The sequence below is a fragment of the Aquarana catesbeiana genome, linkage group LG13 (assembly GCF_042186555.1).
Source record: "Aquarana catesbeiana isolate 2022-GZ linkage group LG13, ASM4218655v1, whole genome shotgun sequence".
NCBI lineage: Eukaryota > Metazoa > Chordata > Amphibia > Anura > Ranidae > Aquarana > Aquarana catesbeiana.
Window position 1 is genome coordinate 31,349,964 of NC_133336.1, and position 22,813 is coordinate 31,372,776.

The 22,813-nt window shown below is 46.3% G+C and overlaps 2 protein-coding genes across 3 annotated transcripts in view; one reads left to right on the top strand and one right to left on the bottom strand.

Annotated features, from left to right (window-relative positions):
- VASH1 (vasohibin 1) overlaps nucleotides 1–14,786 on the top strand; it is a 32,700-nt gene extending 17,914 nt beyond the window's left edge. Inside the window, exon 7 of the mRNA XM_073609550.1 lies at nucleotides 14,264–14,786. Coding sequence (XP_073465651.1) covers nucleotides 14,264–14,333 — 70 coding nt within the window. The 3' untranslated portion in view covers nucleotides 14,334–14,786. The remainder of the gene's footprint in view (nucleotides 1–14,263) is intronic.
- A 44-nt stretch (nucleotides 14,787–14,830) lies between these two features.
- ANGEL1 (angel homolog 1) lies at nucleotides 14,831–22,401 on the bottom strand. 2 transcript variants are annotated; one of them, XM_073609548.1, is made up of 10 exons: nucleotides 22,262–22,401; nucleotides 21,347–21,572; nucleotides 20,937–21,151; nucleotides 18,998–19,067; nucleotides 18,477–18,913; nucleotides 18,278–18,404; nucleotides 18,086–18,196; nucleotides 17,744–17,804; nucleotides 15,301–15,467; nucleotides 14,831–15,225 (listed from the first exon to the last, which is right to left on the bottom strand). In XM_073609548.1, exons 2-10 carry the CDS (start codon nucleotides 21,546–21,548, stop codon nucleotides 15,056–15,058), a joined length of 1,560 nt encoding a protein of 519 aa, XP_073465649.1. In that variant the 5' UTR covers nucleotides 21,549–21,572; nucleotides 22,262–22,401; the 3' UTR covers nucleotides 14,831–15,055. The 2 variants fall into 2 exon arrangements, with proteins under 2 accessions (XP_073465649.1, XP_073465650.1); XM_073609549.1 differs by having other exon boundaries at nucleotides 22,172–22,321.
- Nucleotides 22,402–22,813: the final 412 nt, after the last annotated feature.

The window sequence follows — 22,813 nt, forward strand, 5'->3', positions numbered from 1 at the left end:
CTTCTTTGCAAGACCTCTCGAGCCCCATGAGGTTGGATGGGGAGCGTCGGTGCAGAGCCATTTTCAGATCTCTCCAGGGATGTTCAATCGGGTTCAATTCTGGGCTCTGGCTGGGCCACTCAAGGACATTTACAGAGTTGTCCCATAGCCACTTTTTTGTTATCTTGGCTGTGTGCTTAGGGTCATTGTCCTGTTGGAAGATGAATCCTCACCCCAGTCTGAGGCCCAGAGCCGTCAGGAGCAGGTTTTCATCAAGGATGTCTCTGTACATTGCTGCATTCATCTTTCCCTTGATCCTGACTAGTCTCCCAGTTCCTGGCACTGAAAAACATCCCCACAGCATGATGCTGCCACCACCATGTAGGGATGGTATTGGCCAGTTGATGTGTCTGGTTTCCTCCCGACATACTTGCCATTCAGGCCAAAGAGTTCAATCTTTCTTTCATCAGACCAGAGAATTTTGTTTCTCATGGTCTGAGAGTCCTTCAGGTGCCTTTTGGCAAACTCCAGGCGGGCTGTCATGTGCCTTTTACTGAGGAATGGCTTCCGTCTGGCCACTCTACCATACAGGCCTGATTGGTGGAGTGCTGCAGAGATGGTTTTTCTTCTGGAAGGTTCTCCTCTCTCCATAGAGAAACGCTGGAGTTCTGTCAGAGTGACCATCTGGTTCTTGGTCACCTCCCTGACTAAGGTCCTTCTCCCCAATCGCTCACTTTGGCTGGGCGGCCCGCTCTAGGAAGAGTCCTAATGGTTCCAAACTTCTTTCATTTATGGATGATGGAGGCCACTGTGCTGCAGAAATTTTTCTGTGCTTCAATACAATCCTGTCTCAGGGATCTACAGACAATTCCTTAAACCATACGCAGTGCTGTATCGTGGGGTGGACTGTGGTCAGTGGGAGTAGAAAATGCCATAGGATCTGTAGGAGTAAACAATGCCATAGGCATGTTGGTCTGTGGGAGTAAACATTTTACATCATTGATGTCAGTGGAAGGAATAGTGCCTCATAATTGATGTCAGTGGGAGAATTCGTTCCCCATCACTGATATCCGTGGGAGGAATGGTACCCCATTGTTGGTGTCAGTGGAAGGAATAGTGTCCCAAGGGCCGGATAAAGACAAGCAAAGGGCCACAGGTTGGAGGCCCTTTAGAGATCACAGCGCCTTATGATGAACACACCAAGGTAAACCATCGATGAAACAAAAAACTTCAATCTACACTCACCGGCCACTTTAATTAGGTACACCTTGCTAGTACCGGGTTGGATCCCCTTTGCCTTCAGAACTGCCTTCATTCTTCATGGCATAGACTCAACAAGGTGTTGGAAAAGTTAGACCACCAGAGAAAGCCATAGATTGTTGTCAGCATCCCTAATATGAAAATTTGCAAATGAGCACCCTCCCCCCCGGTACAGTGGGACTTTAAGGGCAATGCATGTAGTAGACAAAAATTATATAAAATGAAAAATGTATTCAGTACATGGATAAAACAATCAGTGTATACATCACCGTATTAAAAAAATACATAAGATAACTGCTGATATGGAAATAACTGCTGTAATGAAGATATCTTCTCTTATGCCCAACGCGTTTTGGGAAAGAACTTGAATCTCTGCTTCAGGGACATTAGCACAGAGGAGATCACAGGGTCATAGCCTTCACCGAAGCAATCCGCACCGAGATCATCATATATGAAAGCACAAACTATTCATGCGCCAGAGCCGGAGTGGTCCCCCACACTCATTCCCAAATGGGGAGATTTTGAGGCCTCAGATGTTCCACACAAGGATCCAATGGGTGACCCTAGGCCACAACGATGCGGGATTTAAAAATGGAGAGAGAGAGAGCCTTGGTCGGAGGAGAAGAAGGCAGGTTAGGAATGAGGGGTCTCATCCGTAGGGGAAGCAGGAAGCACAGCCATCCACATGGATAGCTGTGCTTCCCGTACGGATGAGACCACCGACATGCGTTGCCCTCTAAGGAGAAGTCCAGCCTGAGCTAATTTGGCTGGGCTTCTCCTCTGGGTCACAGGAGTGCAATTCGTTTTGCACTCCTGTGACCCGTTTTCAGCAGAGAGTGGTCTGAAGTCCACTCTCTGCTGACGTCAGGAATCGGTCCAGGTACCGCCTCATTCCAACTCTGGGAGTCTCGATCCGCCAGGTCCCTGGACTGATGGCAGTCTCAGTCTCTCAGCAAACCGCTGAGACGGCTCTCCAATGAGCGTGGAGGAGCAGAGCAGGAGAGCTGCTGACTGTAGGAGAGCTGCAGACTGACAGTCAGCAGCTCTCCTCTCTGGGATCTGTGAGAACAGAACCATCGGCAATGTTTGATCGCTCGGTTCTCGGTGCAGAGGCACCAGGGGACAGATGCAGCATCCACCTAGGCAAGTATGATGGGTGAATATAAAGAGAAGTATGGGGTGTTTTTTTTTATTTTTTTTTAGTCCCACTGTAGGGGGGGGGGGGTACTCATTTGCAGATTTTCAACAAGGTATTGGAAACATTCCTCAGAGATTTTGCTCCATAGTGACATAACATGACGCAGTTGCTGCAGATTTGTCAGCTGCACATCCATGATGCCAATCTCCCGTTCCACCACATTCCAAAGCTGCTCTATGGGGTGAGATGTGGTGAGTGTGGAGGCCATTGGAGTACAGGGACCTCATTGTCCAGTGGTGAGATGATTGGAGCTTTGTGACATGGTGCATTATCCTGCTGGAAGGAGCCATCAGAAGATGGGGACACTGTAGTCATAAAGGGATGGACATGGTCAGCAACAATACTCAGGTAGGCCGTGGGGTTTAAAGTGGATGTAAACCCAAAATTATTATTATTTTTTTTTTTTTGATGTCATGTAGAGTATAAGATTTCCTATCATTTGAGCCCAGTCTTGCCACAAAGAGTTAATCCATCTCTGAGCAATCCTCTTTTATTATTCAGTGAGATAAAACTTGACAAACAGAGAAAAACTTTGTCAAATCCGCCCCCTTGCTGTGAGTGACAGGTGATTTACATATCTCGTGCACTAGCCTAAGACATGCATTGTTTTTTAATTCCCTCCCCCACTCCTTTCTTCAGCAGCTCTGCAAGGATTGGCTGTTCCACACCTCACCATGATTTGGCATGCTGAAGTCATGTGGTTACTTTCCTGTCTTTTCACTGGATGTTAGAGATCATAGCAGAAGTTCAGTGTAAGAAATACACAGGAGAAAATGCATATTGACAAGGGGAGTGTAGAGGTGGGCGGGGAGTGTAGAGGTGGGCGGGGAGTCTACTGACATCATGACTCCACCCACAGAGCTCCAGACAACAGACCCGCCCACAGAATCTGCAGTTTTTCAGCTCTCATAACAGACAGAGGGGAGACATTTGACAGATAAAGATACATGCAGGAGGCATGTATATCCTTATAGATAACCCCTATGGCAGGAGTTTAGAAAGGATGACATTGGGTTTACATCCACTTTAAATGATGATCAATTGGTACTAAGGGGCCCAAAGTGTGCCAAGAAAATATCCCCCCCACCATTACACCACCACCACCAGCCTGAACTGGTGATACAAGGCAGGATGGATCCATGCTTTCATGTCGTTTACACCAAATTCTGAATGTCGCAGCTGAAATCTCATCAGACCAGGCAACGTTTTTCCAATCTTCTATTGTCCAATTTTGGTGATCCTGTGCGAATTGTAGCCTCAGTTTCCTGTTCTTAGCTGACAGGAGTGGCACCTGGTGTGGTCTTCTGCTGCTGTAGCCCATCTGCTTCAAGGTTCGTTGTGTTGTGCATTCAGAGATGGTATTCTGCATACCTTTGGGTATAGTGAGTGGTTATTTGAGTTACTGTTAGCTAACTATTACTGTTGGCCAACATAACAATGCATATACCATACCTGTGGGATCCCCCTGGAAATCACTGTAGTATGCCCACCTACTCCATTGATCTCCACTCGTTCCTGGGTATCGGGGCATGAGTGGATGCATGGTGGATACAGGAGGTCACTTGCTTGGCACAGGTGCCATTCTGAGATTGCTTTGCATTTTCTCAATGAAGGGGAGGGGAGTGACGTCACGCTTTCCACTGCGTCCAATCAGAGAATGCATTGCATTTACAGAGAAAACGCAAAGCATTCTCTGATTGGTGCCAACGCCCACCAGCAACCCCTCTGTGTTTCTGTGTTTACTAAGCAGCAGGGCAGCCTCTTGGACCTGGAAGCTATTGGAGATCCGTGTATTAGTGGTGCCTACTACCTGTACATTGATAACCAGTCTCCACAAGGACCCCACAGCTATGGTATATGTGCATTGTTACATTGGTGCTAGGTAGACCAATGTCCTATGTAAAAATATTCATACCTGGAATTCAACTTCAGTGGGCTTTGATTACCATAGTATTTGTTATAGAAATGTTTAGCACAATAAGTGATCTTAAAATGGAGACCTACATAATACAGATAAATGTCCATTGTAGTCTTCGTGTTACTAAACCCACAACAGTAAAATCAGTCTCTATATGCAGTAAAGCGTAATTGTTATACTCAGGGTGGAACCTAAGGGGTTAATCCTCCGCATTGTGTAAAAGGCTGTTTTATCCTGTCTTCTCTGATCCTCCCCTTCTTCCACAGTCCCCAAACCATCTCCTGATAGAACAGAGCCTTGGGGGCACTCTGCACATGCTCAGTTCGGTGTGTATTGTGGGAGAGTGTTTTTTTTTTTCTATTTATTTATCTTGGTAGGGTGCATGCGCTCAGCACAGGGTCAATCAGCACTGTCCAGACAGAGGGTCAGGGGTCCTGCAGCCTCATAGGACAATCAGGGGAGAATGAAAACTCCTCCTACAAGCTTTAACCAGACACTGATGAAAGTCACAAGACTGCTATATAAACTGCTAAATACCTTTTCTCATCAGCAGTATATTTGCTAAAACTATTGCATATCCATGTACCATATGAGACCAGATATAGTGAATGCAGGGTCCTGGGTTTAGTAACACTAATTAGTAGGGCTTAAAACGGAGTTCCACACAAAAATGGAACTTCCGCTTTTCGGAACCCTCCCTCCCCCCCCCCTCCGGTGTCACATTTGGCACCTTTCAGGGGGGAGGGGGGTGCAGATATCATCTGTCTAAGACAGGTATTTGCACCCACTTCCGGCATAGACTCCCATGGGAGTCTACGCCTCTTCCTGTCCCCACCGCGCTGTCTGCTGGGAAACGCACAGCTCCCAGGAGAGAGCGGGGACCACTTACGATGCGCAGCGCGACTCGCGCATGCGCAGTAGGGAACCGGGAAGTGAAGCCACAACGCTTCACTTCCTGATTCCCTCACCTAGGATGGCGGCGGCAGCTGCCGAGAACCGAGCGGGTTGCCGACATCGCTGGACCCTGGGACAGGTAAAGTGGCCATGTATTAAAAGTCAGCAGCTGCAGTATTTGTAGCTGCTGGCTTTTAAAATATATATATATATATATTATAAATTTAATATGTTTGGGAGCCCTGAGTAAATTTTCTAGCAAAAAATATTGATTTTTTTTTTTAACCACAAATGTCAGACAAATGCCTGGTCTTTAAGTGGTTAAAAAGTAAAATGCAATCTCATTGTGAGAAATGTTTGTTCCGTAGATGTGGCAGCAGCATCTGTTTTTTCTTTTTTCAGGCTAAGAACATTTTTAGCAAGCACAGAAATCACATGTTGATCCTGCCAGAAATCCCATGTCCTTGTCCCTTCCTGTGAGCTGAACTGAATGTTTTTCTTCCTTCTGCGATTACTATTCCCAGCCCGCCCCCCTTTCCCCATGTAATGGAGATGAACAGAGACAGACCTGTCTGAAATCCAGGTTGGGTAGGGAACACATTTCCATCCATTGATTAAACACCGTAGGAGAGAAAGTGTGTTGCTGGCAGGATAACCAGGTGAAATTAAAAAAAAAAAAAAAAAAAAAAAAAAGGCCTGAAAAAGGAAGAATGATGCAGCCACCGCATCTTAGGACTGTTTAGCTGCTGCTGAAGCGTTAACTGCAAGGTTTGCCCAGGGCATGAGGAATAATGTGATCTACTTCTGTTATTCCTCACTCCTCCAGCAGCTGGCGCTCTCCTCCACTGCTCCAGAATGTGGACAAACCCCTCCACATCCTGCACTGTACAGGATGACATCAGAGAGATGCAGATAGTGAGGCAGGAAAAGGGGGGGGGCAGCCATCTGGAAAGGAGGAAGCGGGCGTGAGCGAGGAACAATGTAAGTATATCGCCTTATCATTCCTGAGCCAAAAGCAGCAGTTGTTAACCCTTGCCGTGCTAAAGATTTTTCGTACCTGGAGTTAAACTTTAATTGCGCGTTAATGGTATCCATGGAAGACTCTATTATGACAGTAATAACAATACAAATTCATTTAAATTAAAAAAAAAAAAAAAAATCACATAGCTATTCGTCAGTCGAAACTGCGTGTACTTTTTGTTTTGCGAGAACTAAACCAGACTGTTAAAAGAAAAGGGAGGGAAAAAAAACGATGTTTTTACGGTATTATCTCTACGGATTGAACATTCTTTATTACTCACTGGAGGTCATTAACCACTTCAGCTCCGGAAGATTTACCCCCCCTTCATGACCAGTCCATTTTTTGCGATAGGGCACTGTGCTATTTTAACCACTTGCTGGCTGGCCGATGCGGCAGGTCGGCTCCATTGCCCAATACGTAATTTTATGCAATAGCCAGCGGAGATGCGTGTGCGCCGATTGGCCACAAAGCAGAGCCAATCAGCGGGTCCGGTGGATGCGATGTTCGCTGGCCACCCGCAATCGCGCCCCCCCCCCCCCCCCCCCCCCCCCGAGACAGAACGGAGATCTGCCAATGTAAACAAGGCAGATCGCAGTCCTGTCAGGGATGAACAGAGTGATCTTGTGTTTATGCTGAGCAGGAACACGGATCTCTCTATTCATCCAGTGAGTCTCCCCCACACAGTTGGGTCCCCTAGGGACACCCTTTGACCGCTCCTGGTGTTAACCCCTTCCCTGCCAGTGTCATTAGTACAGTAACGGTGCTTATTTTTAGCCTTGATCACTGTATTTCCTGTCACTGGTTCCCAAAAAAAGTGTCAGTCAGGTGTCCAATTTGTCAGCAGCAATGTCGCAGTCCCGTTAAAAACCACTGATCGCCGCCATTACTAGTTACAAAAAAAAAAAGCCATAAAAATATCCCATAGTTCGTAGATGTGATAACTTTTGCGCAAACCAATCCATATACGCTCATTGGGATTTTTTTTTTTTTAACCAAAAATCTGTATCAGAATACATATTGGCCTAAATTGATGAAGAAATTTGATTTTTTTTTTTTTTTTTTTTTTTTTTATTGGATATGTTTTATAGCAGAAAGTAAAAAATTGTATTTATTTATTTCTCAATTGTCACGCTTTTTTTTTTTTTTTTTTTTTTTTTAATTTTTGTTTCTAGAGCAAAAAATTAAAATCGCAGAGGTGATCAAATACCACCAAAAGTAAGCTATATTTGTGGGAAAAAATGTATACATTTTATTTGGGTACAGCGTCGCACGGCCACGCAATTGTCAGTTAAAGTAACGCAGTGCCGAATCGCAAAAAAATGGCCTGGTCATAAAGGAGGTAAAACCTTCTGGGGCTGAAGTGGTTAACTGACAATTGCGCGGTCGTACGACACTGTACCCAATTAAAACTTGGGTCCTTTTTCTCCCACAAATCAAGCTTTCTTTTGGTGGCATTTGATCACCTTTTTTATTTTTTTTTGTGCTATATAAACGGAAAAAAAAAGGTGTGTGTATGTTATATATATGTATGTTTTATATTTATATATATATATATATATATATATATATATATATATATATATATATATATATATATATATATATATATGTGTGTGTATATATAATATGTAAGAAATCACATTTCTTCATAAATTTAGCCCAATTCTGCTACAGATTTTTGGTTAAAAAAAAAATCCCAACAAGTGTATATTGATTTGCAAAAAGTTATAGCGTCTTCAAACTATGGGATATATTTATGCAATTTTTTTTTTTTTTTTTTTACTAGTAATGGCGGCAATCCGCGACTTAAATTGAAACTGCGATATTGCAGTGGTAAAATCGGACACTGGCACTTTTTTTGGAACCAGTGACAGTGAACAGTGCTTAAAATATGCACTGTCACTGTACTAATGACACTGGCTGGGAGGGGTTAACATCAGGGGCGATTAAAGGGTTAACTGTGTGCCTAGCCAGTGTTTTTTAGTACAGTGTAGGAGGTTATTTTACTAGAGGAAGACATAGCTCCTTGTCCCTGCAGAGACACAGTATAAATGCCTTCCCTATCGACAGAACGGCAATCTGCCTTGTTTATGATTGGAGGGTGCTGATGGACATAGAGTCTGCTGTACCTGCTGATTGGCTCCCACTGTGTATAATCACAGCTATAGATAGATAGATATTACACACAGTGTCTGCCCTGTAGCAGTATATCTGCTGTAGCGGTTGGCAAGTGGTTACAGTATGCCAATTCCTTTGTTCACAGTTATCACGGTGACCAATCACAGCTAGCAACACAATTGTATACAATGGATGGCATAAAAGGTAGTGATCCATTGTTTACAATTGTCATGTAATCTGCTGTGATTGGTCACAGTGATCACATGGTACTGGCGGGCTGCTATAGTGATCAGTCATTGGCTGTGTCCACCGTATCACACGGCCCCCTGTGAGGTGCCTTCTGGAAGGACATCATACGACATCCACCCAGAACAACGAAAGTCCTGCCCAGCTGTCATTTTGCTATAGGCTGGGCAGGAACTAGTTAAAAAAAAAAAAAAAAAAAAGTAATTTTGGGGGTGTTTGTTCCGTCCTGTCATTTTTATTTTAAGAAAAAGACAGACTTTTTTTTTTTGTTTTTTTTTTCAACATTTTTAAACTATGAAAACAGGAGTGGACATTGTTGGCCAAACAGGAGCAGGCTCAATTGACGGGGCCGGATCTTCTCAGACAGATTGGCAGCTTTAGGCCTCATGGTGTTCCTAAACTGAGATTTTTGAGGTTTTTCCTCCAAGCCCCTGAATACACCTCCATAAAAGCTCATGTGTCCATGTACACATAGGGGGGGATATTTACAAAAGGCAAATCCAGTTTGCACTTGTAGTGCAAAGTGTACTTGGAAGTGCAGTTGCTGTAGATCAGAGGGGGACATGGCAAGGAAAATAAAAAACAGCGTTTTAGCTTGTACATTATTGGAGTAATAAAATCAGCAGAGCTTCCCCTCATTTCAGATCTGCCCCTCAGATTTACAGCGACTGCACTTTTCAGTGCAATTTCAAGTGCAATTGTAGTGCAAAGTGGATTTGCCTTTTGTAAATAACCCCCATAGGCTTTTAGAGGTGTTTAGGGGCAGCAGTGTTTAGAAACAGTCAAAGCTCCTTCTCCTGAACGCAGAACAATTGCGTTCAAGAGAGGAGCTTTTGGGCGTATAAAACTCCAAACACGTCTGAGGCTGGGTTTACGCTTGTGTGATGCCAGACCTTGCATGTGAATCGCAGCGCATTGCTGTGCAGATCACATGCAATGTCTATGCGATGCAAATTCAGCCATTCAGTTTGTACGGCTGAATTTGCATCGCATTCGCACCAAAATGGTGCAGAACCCTTTTTTTGGTCCACACTGGAATTGGATCGCATGGATGTTCACACCCATGTTATCTGATTCCTGCACCATTTCACAGTTCGCACTGCGATCCGCAAACCACCCTGGGGGTGCCATTAACTTTGTATTAACACCCGCAGGGGGCAGTGTGAACCGCCGCACTGGAATTGCGCCGGTTCCCGAATCGCACAAGTGTGAACCGAGCTTAAACGTGGCTAAGTGCTAGGTACGTTTAGCGCCTGACTGTTTTATTCATTTCAATGGCCAGAATAAATTTAAAATTCTGGCCAAGGAAATAAACAAAAATGCATCTAAAATGCATTTAACCACTTGCCGACCACTGCACGCCAATATACGTCAGCACAATGGCAGCGGTGGGCAAATGGGCGTACCTGTACGTCCCCTTAATTGCCGGGGTTAGTGCGCGCCGCCACGAACAGCGTGACCGTGACCGTGGACTCAATGTCCGCTGGTCTCCCAGCGATCGTGTCACGGAGCCGCAGAACGGGGAAGTGCCTATGTAAACAAGGCATTTCCCTGTTCTGCCTTGTGTCATGACAGAGATCACTGCTCCCTGTTATGTGAGTTGGAGCCCCTCCCCCCCACACAGTTAGAATCACTCCCTAGGACACACTTAAACCCTTCATTGCCCCCTAGTGGTTAACCCCTTCCCTGCCAGTGTCATTTACACAGTAATCGGTGCATTTTTATAACACTGATCGCTGTATAAATGACAGTAGTCACAAAATAGTGTCAAAAGTGTCCCGATGTGTCCGCCTTAATGTCGCAGTCACAATATAAAAAAAAAAAAAAAAAAAAAAAAAAAAAAAATCGCAGATCGCTGCCATTACGAATTAAAAAAAATTAATAAAAATGCATAAAACTTTTTTACCAAAAATATGTAGAAGAATACATATCCGCCTAAACTGAGGAGAACAATGTGTTTTTTTTTTTTTATATATATATTTTTGGGGGGATATTTATTATAGCAAAAAGTAAAAAATATTGCGTTTTTTTTTTTTTTTTTCTTTCAAAATTGTCGCTCTTTTTTTGTTTATAGCGCAAAAAATAAAAATCACAGGGGTGATCAAATACCACCAAAAGAAAGCTCTATTTGTGGGGGAAAAAAGGACATCAATGTTGTTTGGGTGCAACGTCGCACGACCGCACAATTGTCAGTTAAAGCGATGCAGTGCCAAATCGCAAAAAGTGCTCTGGTCAGGAAGGGGGTAAAAATCTTCCGGGGCTGAAGCGGTTTAAAAAAAAAAAACAAAAAAAAAAAACCAGTTTGGGTGCATTTTTAACGCTGAATTCCTCCTGTAAGGAGGAACAGCATTTACAATACACCAGTGTGCATGAGGCCTTAACATGGGAGTAACTCTGTGTGTGTGATTAGGACCGCCAACATTATTGGGATATGGAGCAGCTGTGCTGAATGGAAGAAGTCTGCTACGACCTTGAAAGAAGATTAGCAGCTTTAGGGCCCCCATGCACACGGCCGAAGGAGACCGCACAACATAAACGGCGGGCATATTTCCACACCTGGGAGACGGTTACTTGCCATACTTGTGTGAACTCAACATGCACACAAGCCGCATTCATGGATTGCTGCCTCTGTGTGAGTTTACACAAGTACGGCCTTATACCTGCACACAGCAATTCATTACTATGGGCGGCTGTACACTTTTTAGCTATGGGGGTTGATTTACTAAAACTGGAGAGTGCAAAATCTGGTGCAGCTCTGCGTGGTAGCCAATCAGCTTCTAACTTCAGCTTGTCCCATTAAGCTTTGACAATAAAACCTGGAAGCTGATTGGTTGCTATGCAGAGCTGCACCAGATTTTGCACTCTCCAGTTTTAGCAAATCAACCCCCATTGTCTCTCCAAAATATGCCTGCAGTTTACACTGTGCGGCTTTATACACCCTTATAGATGAGGAATGGATGTGATCTAATGAGGCAGCACATTACAGTCAAGCAGAACTGTCCATTTTGGACAGTGTAATGGAGGGTTGTAACTACCAGGTGTTTTTTTTTTTTTGTTTCCACAGCCATCTGTGTCCCATAGGAGAGATTTCTCTTTATTTCCTGTCCCATAGCCAAAACAGGAAGTGAGGGAATCCCTGGCTGTCACCAGAACTAGTGCCCCCCCCACTGGAAGATTTCCCCTCTATTCCTGTTCTTGTGACCGCCTTAACATTTTACAATTTTTTTTAATTTCACGGATGACAGTAAACAGGGCACATCTCCGTAACCACTTGACCTCTGGAAGATTTACCCCCCTTCATGGCCAGGCCATTTTTATTTTTTTGCGATACGGCACTGCGCTCCTTTAAATGACAATTGCATGGTTGTGCGATGCTGTACCCAAATAATTTGTCATTCCCCCCCCCCCCACAAGTAGAGGTTTCTTTTGGTGTTATCTGATCGCCTGTGTTTTTTCTTTTGTTTATAGCGCTGGAAAAAAAAAGGCCATCAATTTTGAGAATTTTTTTTTTTTACTTTTTGCTATAAAACATACACAGTAAAAAAAAAAAAATTCTTCATAAATTTAGGTCAGTATGTATTCTTCTACATATTTTTGGTAAAAAAAAAAATCACAATAAGTGTATATTGATTAGTTTATGCAAAAGTTATAGCGTCTACAAACTATGGTATTTATTTTTTTACGTAGAGGCGATCAGCGACTTATGGCGGGACTGCGATATTGCGGCGGACAAATCAGACCCCCTAACTGACACTTTTTAGGGACTAGTGACACCAATACAGTGATAAAAAATATGCACTGTCACTGTACTAATAACACTGGCTGGGAAGGGGGTTAACATCAGGGGAGATCAAAAGGTTAACTGTGTGCCTGGCTGGTGTTTTCTTACTGTGGGGGATGTACTTTGCAGGAACACAGGAGCAGAACCTTCCCTTTTGACAGAACGGCAATCTGATTTGTTTACATAGGCAGATTGCCATTCTGACTGTGTCCTGTCTAATCGGTGGGTGCCGGCGGATGTAGGGTCCACGCCGCGGTACCTGCCTCTGGGCTCCCATTGTGTGCGATCGAAGCGGGTCGCAAAATGATTTGTGATCTGGCACAAAGCAGCCGCCCTGCCGCAGTATCTGTACGGTGGGCGGTCCGCAAGTGCTTAATGATGGCCACAGACAGAAAACAAACTTGACAGGGGTTCCAGTCCCTCTGCACTTTTAACCAAAACAAAGCGCGTGCCAATTGGCAGACCCGATGTCCGCCGACCACTTGCGATCGTTCCCGAACAGAGAAACGAGAATCGCCGAGCAGGAACACGGATGGATCTCTGTCTTCATCCAGTCAGACAATCATTTAACCCTTTGATTGCCCCGGATGTTAACCCCTTCCCTGCCGGTGTCATTAGTACACAGTGACAGTGCATATTTTTTTTTTTTAGCACTGGTCTCCAAAAGTGTCAGTTAGGTGTCCAGTTTGTTCGCTGCAATATCGCAGTCCAGCTAAAAATAGCTGATTGCTGTCATTACTAGTAAAAACAAAAATAAATAAATAAATCCCATAGTTTGTTTAACTTTTGCGTAAACAGATTAGGATTTAAAAAAAAAAAATTTTAACCAAAATATGTTCCAGAATACATATTGGCCTAAATTGATGAAGAAATTCGATTTTTTTTTTTTTTTTTGGTTATGTTTTATAGCAGATAGTATTGTGTTTTTTTTTTTTTTTTTTTTTTTAAATTGTCAGATTTTTTTTTTTTTTTTGTTTATAACGCAAAAAAATAAAAACCGCAGAGGTGATCATATACCATGAAAAGAAAGCTCTAGTCATGGGGAAAAAGGGATATCAATTTTATTTGGGTGCAGGTTTGCATGATGCAAGTGTCAGTTAAAGTAATGTGTGTGCTGTATTGCAAAAAACGGTCTGGTCATTAAGGGGGTAAAACCTTCCGGGGCTGAAGTGGTTAAAGTGCAATCCCCCCCCCCCCCCCCCCAAAAAAAAAAAAAAAAAAAATGGGTTTCAAAGACTTTGCTGCAAATAAAAAAGTGTGACATAAAATATTGCACCGCTCGTCCTTTTATTCTCTAGGGCAGGGATATGCAATTAGCGGACTTCCAGCTGTTGTAAAACTACAAGTCCCATCATGCCTCTGGGTGTCATGCTTGTGGCTGTCAGGGTCTTGCTATGCCTCATGGGACTTGTAGTTCTGCAACAGCTGGAAGTGCTGCTAATTGCATATCCCTGCTCTAGGGTCTCTGCTAAAATATAAATAAAAATAAAATAATAATATAAATTTATATATATAAATAAAATGTTCCCAAGTAATTTTCTAGCAAAAAAAAAAATACAAATTTAAACTTGTAAATGAAAAGTCCCAGAAAAGGCCTGGTCAGCAATCAAGGTACATTTGCATAACTTCTCCCACAAGCCAACCCACGGTTTGCATAAGGAAAGAGGAGTACTGGGGCAGGGTGCTGTGATACTTTCAGGAAGCTTTGTACAGCACTCGGATGGCTCCTTCTGCCAGCATTGCATAGAGAATCACCCAGCAGGAAATCTAGATAAAAATGCTATAGAAAGTATTATTTGATGCTGACAGGCACAATCATAGAACAGATCTTCTCTTTTCTCTTACCAGGTCGTCTGGGGATAAACCTTCCGACCCCAAATCCTTACCTGACCTCAGTGGGTACCAGATCCGGGTGTGAGTGCCCTGTACCACCTTCATCCCATCTGGATTGGATATGAACTCCGCCCTTTAGATGTAGATGACCCCGCCCCATTTCTGTCAGGCCCAGGACGGAAGGCGCACTGGATGCCAACAATCAAACAGTGACGACCGCCGGAGGCGGAACTACAAACCAAGTGATGTGTATAGCTGGGTTCAATGCCACCTCCCCTCCCTCTAACCTGGCTGTGACCAATCAGTAACCACTGTGGGAGGGGCTTCAGGTCAGAAATAATCTGTTGAAGTTTTGCCTTAGCACCATGCCACATGTGCCAGCCTCTCGCCCTCATTCCCGCCGGGTGACCTACGTCCGGCGGAAGGCACCCTCACTGCCGCCAGCTGACCCACGCCTGGCGCAGAGCCCACCCCATTTTCCAGCTATTTATTTATTCCAACACTTTTACACTGAATCCTAATAAAGCAAAGGATCTGCTATGTGTGTGCGTTTATTGTATGACGGAATAAAAGATCCGGCAATGTATTGTACAATTTATTACAACTATTCACACGTTGCAAACTTCTGCTCTCATCTAAAACCTCTTCATATGTACAGATTTTACATACATGAACACTGTAAGGGAGCAGCACGTGTGGAACAGAAAATAACGCCACGTGGAGGCCCTGGACCTTACTGGGGGGTGGGGGAGGGGCTGAAATTTAAAAACAGACCGAGGAAATGTCCCGAGTTGGGGGCGGAGCTCCTTACTCCGGTTCTGGGGTTGAGAGGTCCAGGCTGAAGCGGGCCAGAAGGCAGAGATGGTCGGAGCAGCAGAAGGGGTTAGGGAGTCCCTGCCCCGCCCACAGATCGTCCTCTGACAGCAGACACAGACGCCCCAACAACTTCAGCTGGCCATCCTGGAAGAAGCGCAGACCTGGCGGGAGACAAAGACGTGTAAGATGGGGACAGATGCAATAAAATCATAGCATGTTCTTGGCGTGTTGCTCACCCTGGTTAGTGCTGCATATCGGAACCGGCTCCGCAGAATAGAAGATGTAATCCACCGTGCTGCCGATTCCCAGCGGGAACGTTGTGACCTCATGACGGTCTTTAGTGGGCAGGAAGTGGGTGTAAGCTGAGGTCAGCTGAAGGTGATGCTGCAATAAATGGGGTGTCCTGAGGAGGGGTGGGCAGAGAAGGATCAACAGATTAGTTACTGCACACCATATTATATACCATGCTACACACCATGCTGAACTATATCCCACAATACTATACTATATATACACACTGAACTGTAAGAGCGCTATATACACCACACTGCACACCTGTCAGGGACAAACTCATGACAGCCGAAGCCGTTCTTAGCCAGGCGGGGGATGGAATCCCAAGGTGCACCCAGTTAGCTGTTGGGGTAGGCAGTGGTTCTCAGGCGGGGGGGTGGAGCCCCGAGTTGAATGCAGTTATCAGTCAGCGCAGGGGATGGAGCCCTGAGGTGAATGCATTTCCCTGTCAGGGCAGGGAGCTGTTCTCAGGGAGCTCCAAGTTGCATAGTTACCTGTCTGCACAGAGGGCGTTTTCAGGTAGTGGGGTGGAGCCTCAAGGTGAACACATTTGCTTGTCCGCTTAGAGGGCAGTTCTCAGGTAGGGGGATTGCGCACCGAGGTAGACGCAGTTACCTGTCACCAAAGGGGTCGGTTCTCAGGTGGGGGGGGTGGGATGGAGCCCCAAGGTGGAGTTACCTGTGAGCACGGAGGGTGGTTTTCAGGTGGGGAATGGAGTCCTAAGTTGAACCCAGTTACCTGTTGGCGTAGGGAGCGGTTCTCAGGCAGGGGATAGAGTCCAGAGTTGAATGCAGTTACCGGTCAAAGCAGAGGGCGGTTCTTAGGCGGAGATTGAGCCCTGAGCTGAATGCATTTATGTGTCAGCGCAGAGGGCAGTTCTCAGGTAGCTGGATAGAGCCTTGAGGTTAATACAGTTGCCTGTTTGTGCGGGACGGTTCTCAGGTAGCGGGATGAAGGCCTGCGGTAAACGCAGTTACCTGTCACTGCAGAATGTGGTTCTCAGGTAGGGGGATGGAGCCTCAAGGTGAACACAGTTACCTGTCTGCGCAGAAGGCAGTTTGCAATTCTCATGTAGCGGGATGGAGCCTCAAGGTGAACAGTTACCTGTCTGCGCAGAGGACAGTTCTCAGGCATGGGGGATGGAGCCTCGAGGTGAACAGTTACCTGTCAACACATAGGGCGGTTCTCAGGTAGCGGGATGGAGCCTCGAGGTAAACACAGTTACCTGTCAGCGAAGAGAAGCGGTTCTTAGGGTGGGGGTGGAGCCCTGAGGTAAACAAAATTACCCATCTGAGGTGAACGCAGTTATCTGGCTGCGCAGGGGGCGGTTCTCAGGGTGGGGATGGAGCCCCAAGGTGAACACAGTTACCTGTCTGTGCGGGGAGCAGTTCTTATGCAAGGGACTGAGCCAAAAGGTGGACACAGTTACCTGTCAGCATAGGAGGGCTGATTGCAGACGTAAAAGCGATGCCCGAAAACAGCACAAAGTGCTGTTTTCAGGCAGTGGGGCAGAGCACAGACATAAACACTGCTACCGGTCAGCACAGGAGGCGGGCTGAGCCCCAGAGGTGAAACGCAGCTACCAGGCAGCGCAGGAGGTGGGAAACAAAATTAAATGTAGCGTGGGTAAAGGGGGCTTCTCAGGTCAGCACAAAAGTAAATGCAGTTACCTGTCAGCACAAGAGGGGGGGGGGCACAGATGTAAATGTAGTTAAAGCGAAGTTCCACCCAAAAGTGGAACTTTCGCTCGTTGTACTCCTTCCCCCGTCCGGTGCCACATTTGGCACCTTTCGGGGGGGGACAGGATACCCGTCTTTCACAGGTATCCTGTCCCCACTTTTGGTAGCCTCAGCCGCGGGTATTTGAGTCATCGCTGGGGCTCCCTCCTCCTTCCCCAGCCGCCGGGCCAGTAGGAGAGAGGAGCGGAGTCCCGGCCCGAAGCCGTAAGGATACACTGCCGGGTTCCCTTACTCTCAATGGAGGCGGCATGAACCCGACAGCTGATGGAAACATCAGCTGCGGTGCCGACATCGCTGGACTCCAGGACAGGTAAGTGTCCAATCATGTATGTGTAGCTGCTGGCTTTTAAATTATGCAGCAGTGGGTGGACCTCCGCTTTAACATTTAGTGCAGAGGGCAGTTCTCTGTAAGCTCCATCCAATTCCAAGATGGGGACAGCAGACAGGATCTTGAAGCAGAATTTATATGTCGTCTTCCATAATACTGTAGCTGTCATCTATTACTCAGCAATTAGTGACTTACAGTCACTAACATTATGATGGCAGAAGATCGGCACCCGAATTGCAGCCTGGCAAGTCCCCAGCAACATAGAACATACATGCCAAGTGCTGCCCACCTCCCCTTCATCCCGGGCCTTCCTGTGAGTACCTGAGCAGTGAATCCGGTGGGTCTGGGAAGATCCCTGCCTGGGCCGCAGCTGCCTGTGGATCTGTCAGACACAGATAGGGAAGATGTTACAGCAGCCATAGTAGAGCAGTGGTCATCAACCCTGTCCTCAGGACCCACTAACAGGCCAGGTTTTATGTATTATCTTGGGGAGATGCAGACTAGAATACTGCAATCACTGAGCAGCAAATTATATCACCTGTGATGTATTTCAGTTATCTTGCAAACCTGGCCTGTTAGTGGGCCCTGAGGACAGGGTTGATGACTACTGTAGTAGAGGACACATTTCTATCTCCAGATCACATTCTTCCAACATTCACCCACCTGGACTATTGTCAGTCACCCCCTTGATCAGCACGAGGTTTTGGGGACGCTGAAGGGCAAACTCACAATACCGAAGCTCCAAGATGCTCTGGCGGGTGTACGTCTTCCTATCTAACGACACAAAGACAAATCATAAATATGAGTCTCCCTGTTGGGTCTTAGGTGGGAGAGGGTAAGGATGAGTGATCCCACCTTCAACCTTTGGTGGCATCGTCGCCGCGTACCGACAGCGGTCATTGACCCCCAGAATGTCCGGCAACAGAGGGAAAGGCAAAACCCGGGAATGTGGAACTCCCCAGTACTGATCCTGACCGGACACCTAGGAGAAAAGGTAATGGTCAGATGGAATAGAAAAAAATGGCCAATTTCCTTCTGCTGTACCAACCCCTACCTTCCATGCTGGTAGATTGCGATAGTTCAGGACACCATTGTGCAGCAGCTGATAAAGCGGAGAACTGGGTGTTGCGTTTAAATCTCCACACAGGATGATTGGGCATCGCTGACCTTCAGGGGTGTGGGATAACTTATCCACCTCTGCCAGGAGGAGTGCCAACTGTGCCAGCTTAATGTCCCCTCGGCGGGGGTTGTAGAGGAGGTGTGTGTTGGCTACGCACAGGTTGGGGGTGTTCAGCCCATCTGGTGCCTCCTCAGACAGCACTGGCCGCAGCAACAGCACCAGTCCCACATTGTCACGATTCAGGACACCAACAGCCGGCCGGAAAAACTCCACATGACTTTCCAGGAGCAGAGTGAAGCGCTGAGTCTTGAAGCAAGTAGCGCAACCATCGGTCTTCCGACCCGTCCTCCGCTTGTAGTGACAGCTATACCCTACGGAGAAACAGAGGGGTCAGCACACAGCACCCCCTTCTGGTGGCTGCAAAGACGTAAAAAAAGTGCAAAGAGGAGCATTACCCAGAGCACTAAGGCTGGGCTGGATCTGATCTTTGTAGTGATTTTCCTGAACCTCTTGGAGACACAGAATCTGTGAGAGATCAAACATATCGTATATTATATATTCTGACATAATCCACTGTGCTGTACAGAGAACACTGAGCCAGTCACCTCAGTCTCTGCACCAGAGGAGCTTACACTTTACAGTCCCTCCTGAATCACACACACTATTATTATACATTTACATACACACAAAGGCAGTAAATGGCAACTGAACGACAGGTATTGCATGGGCTAGACAGGTAGGACACGGGAGTAATGGGTATGGCACAGGAGGTACAGGTATTTTACAAGCAGTATGGGTGTGAGATGGATAAACACAGGTAGTACAGGTATGGAACAGGGGGTACAGGTATAGCACAGGTGATATAGATATAACAGAAGGTGGGTATGACACAGGCAGTACAGATATGGCATAGATGATATGGATATAGCAATGAGGGGGTGGGTATGACACAGGCAGTACAGGTATGGCATAGGTGGTATAGATATAACAAAGAGGGGATTAGTATGACACAGGCAGTACAGGTATAGCACAGATATGGCATAGGTGATATGGATATAACAAAGAGGGGGTGGATATGACACAGGCAGTATGGGTATGGGACAGGGAGATATGGGCATGATACTGGGGGTGCAGGTTTGACATAGGGTCCAATATAAAGTAAGCACATCCACGACAATTTAGATGCACCAAATAATCTAAAGTGATTGTAAAGGTTTAAATAGTTTATAAAATAACAAACATGTAACACTTACCTTCTCTGTGCAATTGGATTGCACAGAGCGATCTAAAACCTCCTCTTCTGGGGGTCCCCCGCTTGCACTCTAGGCTCCTTCTCCTCTTTGTGTGCAACCGTAGTAAGTTGCTTGCTATGGGGTTGCACATGCAGGCTCACTTCCAAGCCAGGCTGTGTGTATCCAAAGACACACACAGCATGGCTCAGCCCTACTCTTTGCTCACAGGACTTTATTGGTAACAGCTGGAGCCGATGGCTCCGGCTGCCTCAGCAAAGCCTTTGAGAAAGCAGGGAGAGCCACTACAGACAGGCACAGCTCTCGAGTGAGGACTTAGGGAAGTATTTAGGGGGGGTGAGAGGGCGATACAAATCCTGAGACATTTTTTTTCTTTACCTCCATGCAGGGAATACATTAAGGTAAAAAAAAAGTCTTGGCTTTACAACCACTTTAGGTACAAAAGTAGTCAGGGATAAAAATAAAATATACAAACTATAATATGTGTACATCATAACAGGGAAGCGTGAGATACAAAACAGCAGAAAACAACATATCAGATACAAGGTACAGTCATCATAAAAATGATAGCCTAAAAAACTCCAAAATGTTGGATGTTTGGGCTGCAATTTGTTCACATTGTCTAACTTCCTTTTGGCCCATCATCTTTGATTTGCCTCATTACTGTTTTCTGTATCTGAAACATTTGAATATTTTCTGTCATTTATCTATTTTTTTCACTGTTACTATATATACAGATGATACTTTGTGTATCCAGTTTATTATCCCTTTGTTATTATGTACTGCATGTAATATATATCGTGGTCATCTGGGTTTGGTGGGGTGACCCCATAAAGTCTGTTTAAGCACCCCTGTGTTCTTTCTTATACTCTACATTCACTTGGGAATAGGTGTGCAAGACACAATCTCTATTCATTGGTGTGTGACACGGGGGGGGGGGGGGGGGCACAGGGAGTACAGGTATAGCACAGGTGATACAGGTATGACATAGGCAGTACAGATATGACACATGAGGTGCAGGTAAGATCCAAAGGGTATAGGGTATGACACAGGAGGTACAGGTATAGCACAGGCAGTACAGATATGGCACAGGGGGTAGAGGTATGGCACAGAAGGTACAGGTACAGCACAGGAGGTGACTCACATCGGCCTCCCAGTGCTGCAGCTCCTGGAGCAAGTTGGGCCAGCGGTAGTCCCAGTGCAGGATGGAGGGGGGGCAGTGCTGGTACAGGTGGGGGTTCTGCTCGATCAGGTCCTGAGACAGAATATTGTAGGACAGGATGGTGAAATCAAACTGCTTCTCACCCAGTTCAACCAAATCCGGATTGTACAAATCCTGCCAATCCCTCCACAGGACCTCTGCCGGGACAGAAGAGAGCACAGCGCTGACTGAGCAATACAGGGAAGTGTGTCAGTGAGTGAGGCAGTGTGTATAGCAATGTGTCAGTGTATATTGCAGCGTGTCAGTATGTTTATTTGGTAGTGTATATGGCAGTGTGCGTGTCAAAGTAAAGGGCAGTGTGTTGTACAGTATACATGTCAGTTTGTACTCACCGTGGTAGACGATGGGCTGTGGAAGGGTCTGCTCTATGTCCCCCATCTGCCATTTCTTTTCCTGCCCTCCATCGCCATCTTTCTTGTCTTGGCTTAGTTTCAAGTCCACCACAGCCGGGTCTTCTTCCCAGGATCCCCCCACTTGGGGTGTCTTCTCCTCCCTCAGTATCGGGGTCTCCGTGGTTCTCTCTACACTCTCCATGTTAGCAGAGCGCCATCATCTGTCCTGTGTGGGAGTAGTATTGCCTTCATTATTTTCTACAAAAGAAGAACCCCCTCCCCCCGGACATGTGTGATCCCAAACATCAATGCTATATTGATACACATGTATCTGGGATACTGACACACTGACTATTGGGGCCCTTGATGTACACACAATGACATCAGGGCCCCCCTATAACGACACACCGAATACAGAGGCCCTTAATGTACACACAATGACATCAGGGGCCCCCTACACTGACTACAAGGGCCCCCTTATACTGACACACTAGCATCAGAGACCCAACACTACACTGATAATTGACATCAGGTGCCCCTAGTACACTGACACCAAGGCCCCCCCCCGAGTATGTTGACACAGTGACCCCACCGGAAGTGTAGGGCATTTTGGGGTGTCTTCTCCTCCCTCAGTATCGGGGTCTCTGTGGTTCTCTCTACACTTCCAATGTTAGCAGAGCGCCATCATCTGTCCCGTGTGAGTAAAATAACTTTCATTATATTCTACAGATGAAGACTTCACCCAAACATCACTGCTATACTGACAACACGGGCCCCACTATACCGACAGCCCGCCACCGGGGGGTCCTCCCTATACAAACAAACCGACAACAAGGTTCCCGCAGGAAGTGTCTGTGTTTAGGGCATTGCTCGATCCGCCCATTTTTTGGGGTGTCTCATCCACCTCCTACACACCCGATTATCTTCAACTCCGATAAACTTCCGCTTATCCTCGAGTCGCACCACGTGCTTCCGGTCACAACAAAAATACATATACGTCATTTCCGGGTGAGCGGAACGTCCCCTGGTGTATGTCCTGTCCACTACGCATGCGTCTTGTCCCCTACACTGAAGTCAAGAGATACCCATCACCCTCACACTGATTTTCAGGGCCACCCTCCCTCACATTGCTACCCAAAGACATCCATCCCCTCTCCCCAGAATTGATTCCCAGGGGCACCCCCTCCCCCACACTAATCCCCCCAGGGCCATCCATCCTCCTCCCTGATCTTATCATCAAGCCATCTCCCCCAACTGATTTCACCTAAACTGATTTTTTTAGGGACACCCCCTCCCCCAGCAGTGATCTCCAGGATGACACCCCCCCCCCCCCCGCTTCACCTCACTGATCCCCAGGGACACCCCCTCCCCCAGCAGTGATTGCCAGGATGACCCCCCTCCCCCACACTGATCCCAAGGGACACCCCCTCCCCCAGCAGTGATTGCCAGGATGACCCCCGCCACCAC

Bases quoted from the DNA above. Each gene is read 5' to 3' on its own strand.
- ANGEL1 (XM_073609548.1), bottom strand. From the start codon at position 21,548: ATGGAGAGTGTAGAGAGAACCACGGAGACCCCGATACTGAGGGAGGAG. The intron at 19,068-20,936 runs GTGAGTCACCTC...GATCTCTCACAG, and splicing joins TGCAGCACTGGGAGGCCGAT to ATTCTGTGTCTCCAAGAGGT. The intron at 18,197-18,277 runs GTGGGATCACTC...TTGTGTCGTTAG, and splicing joins GATGCCACCAAAGGTTGAAG to ATAGGAAGACGTACACCCGC.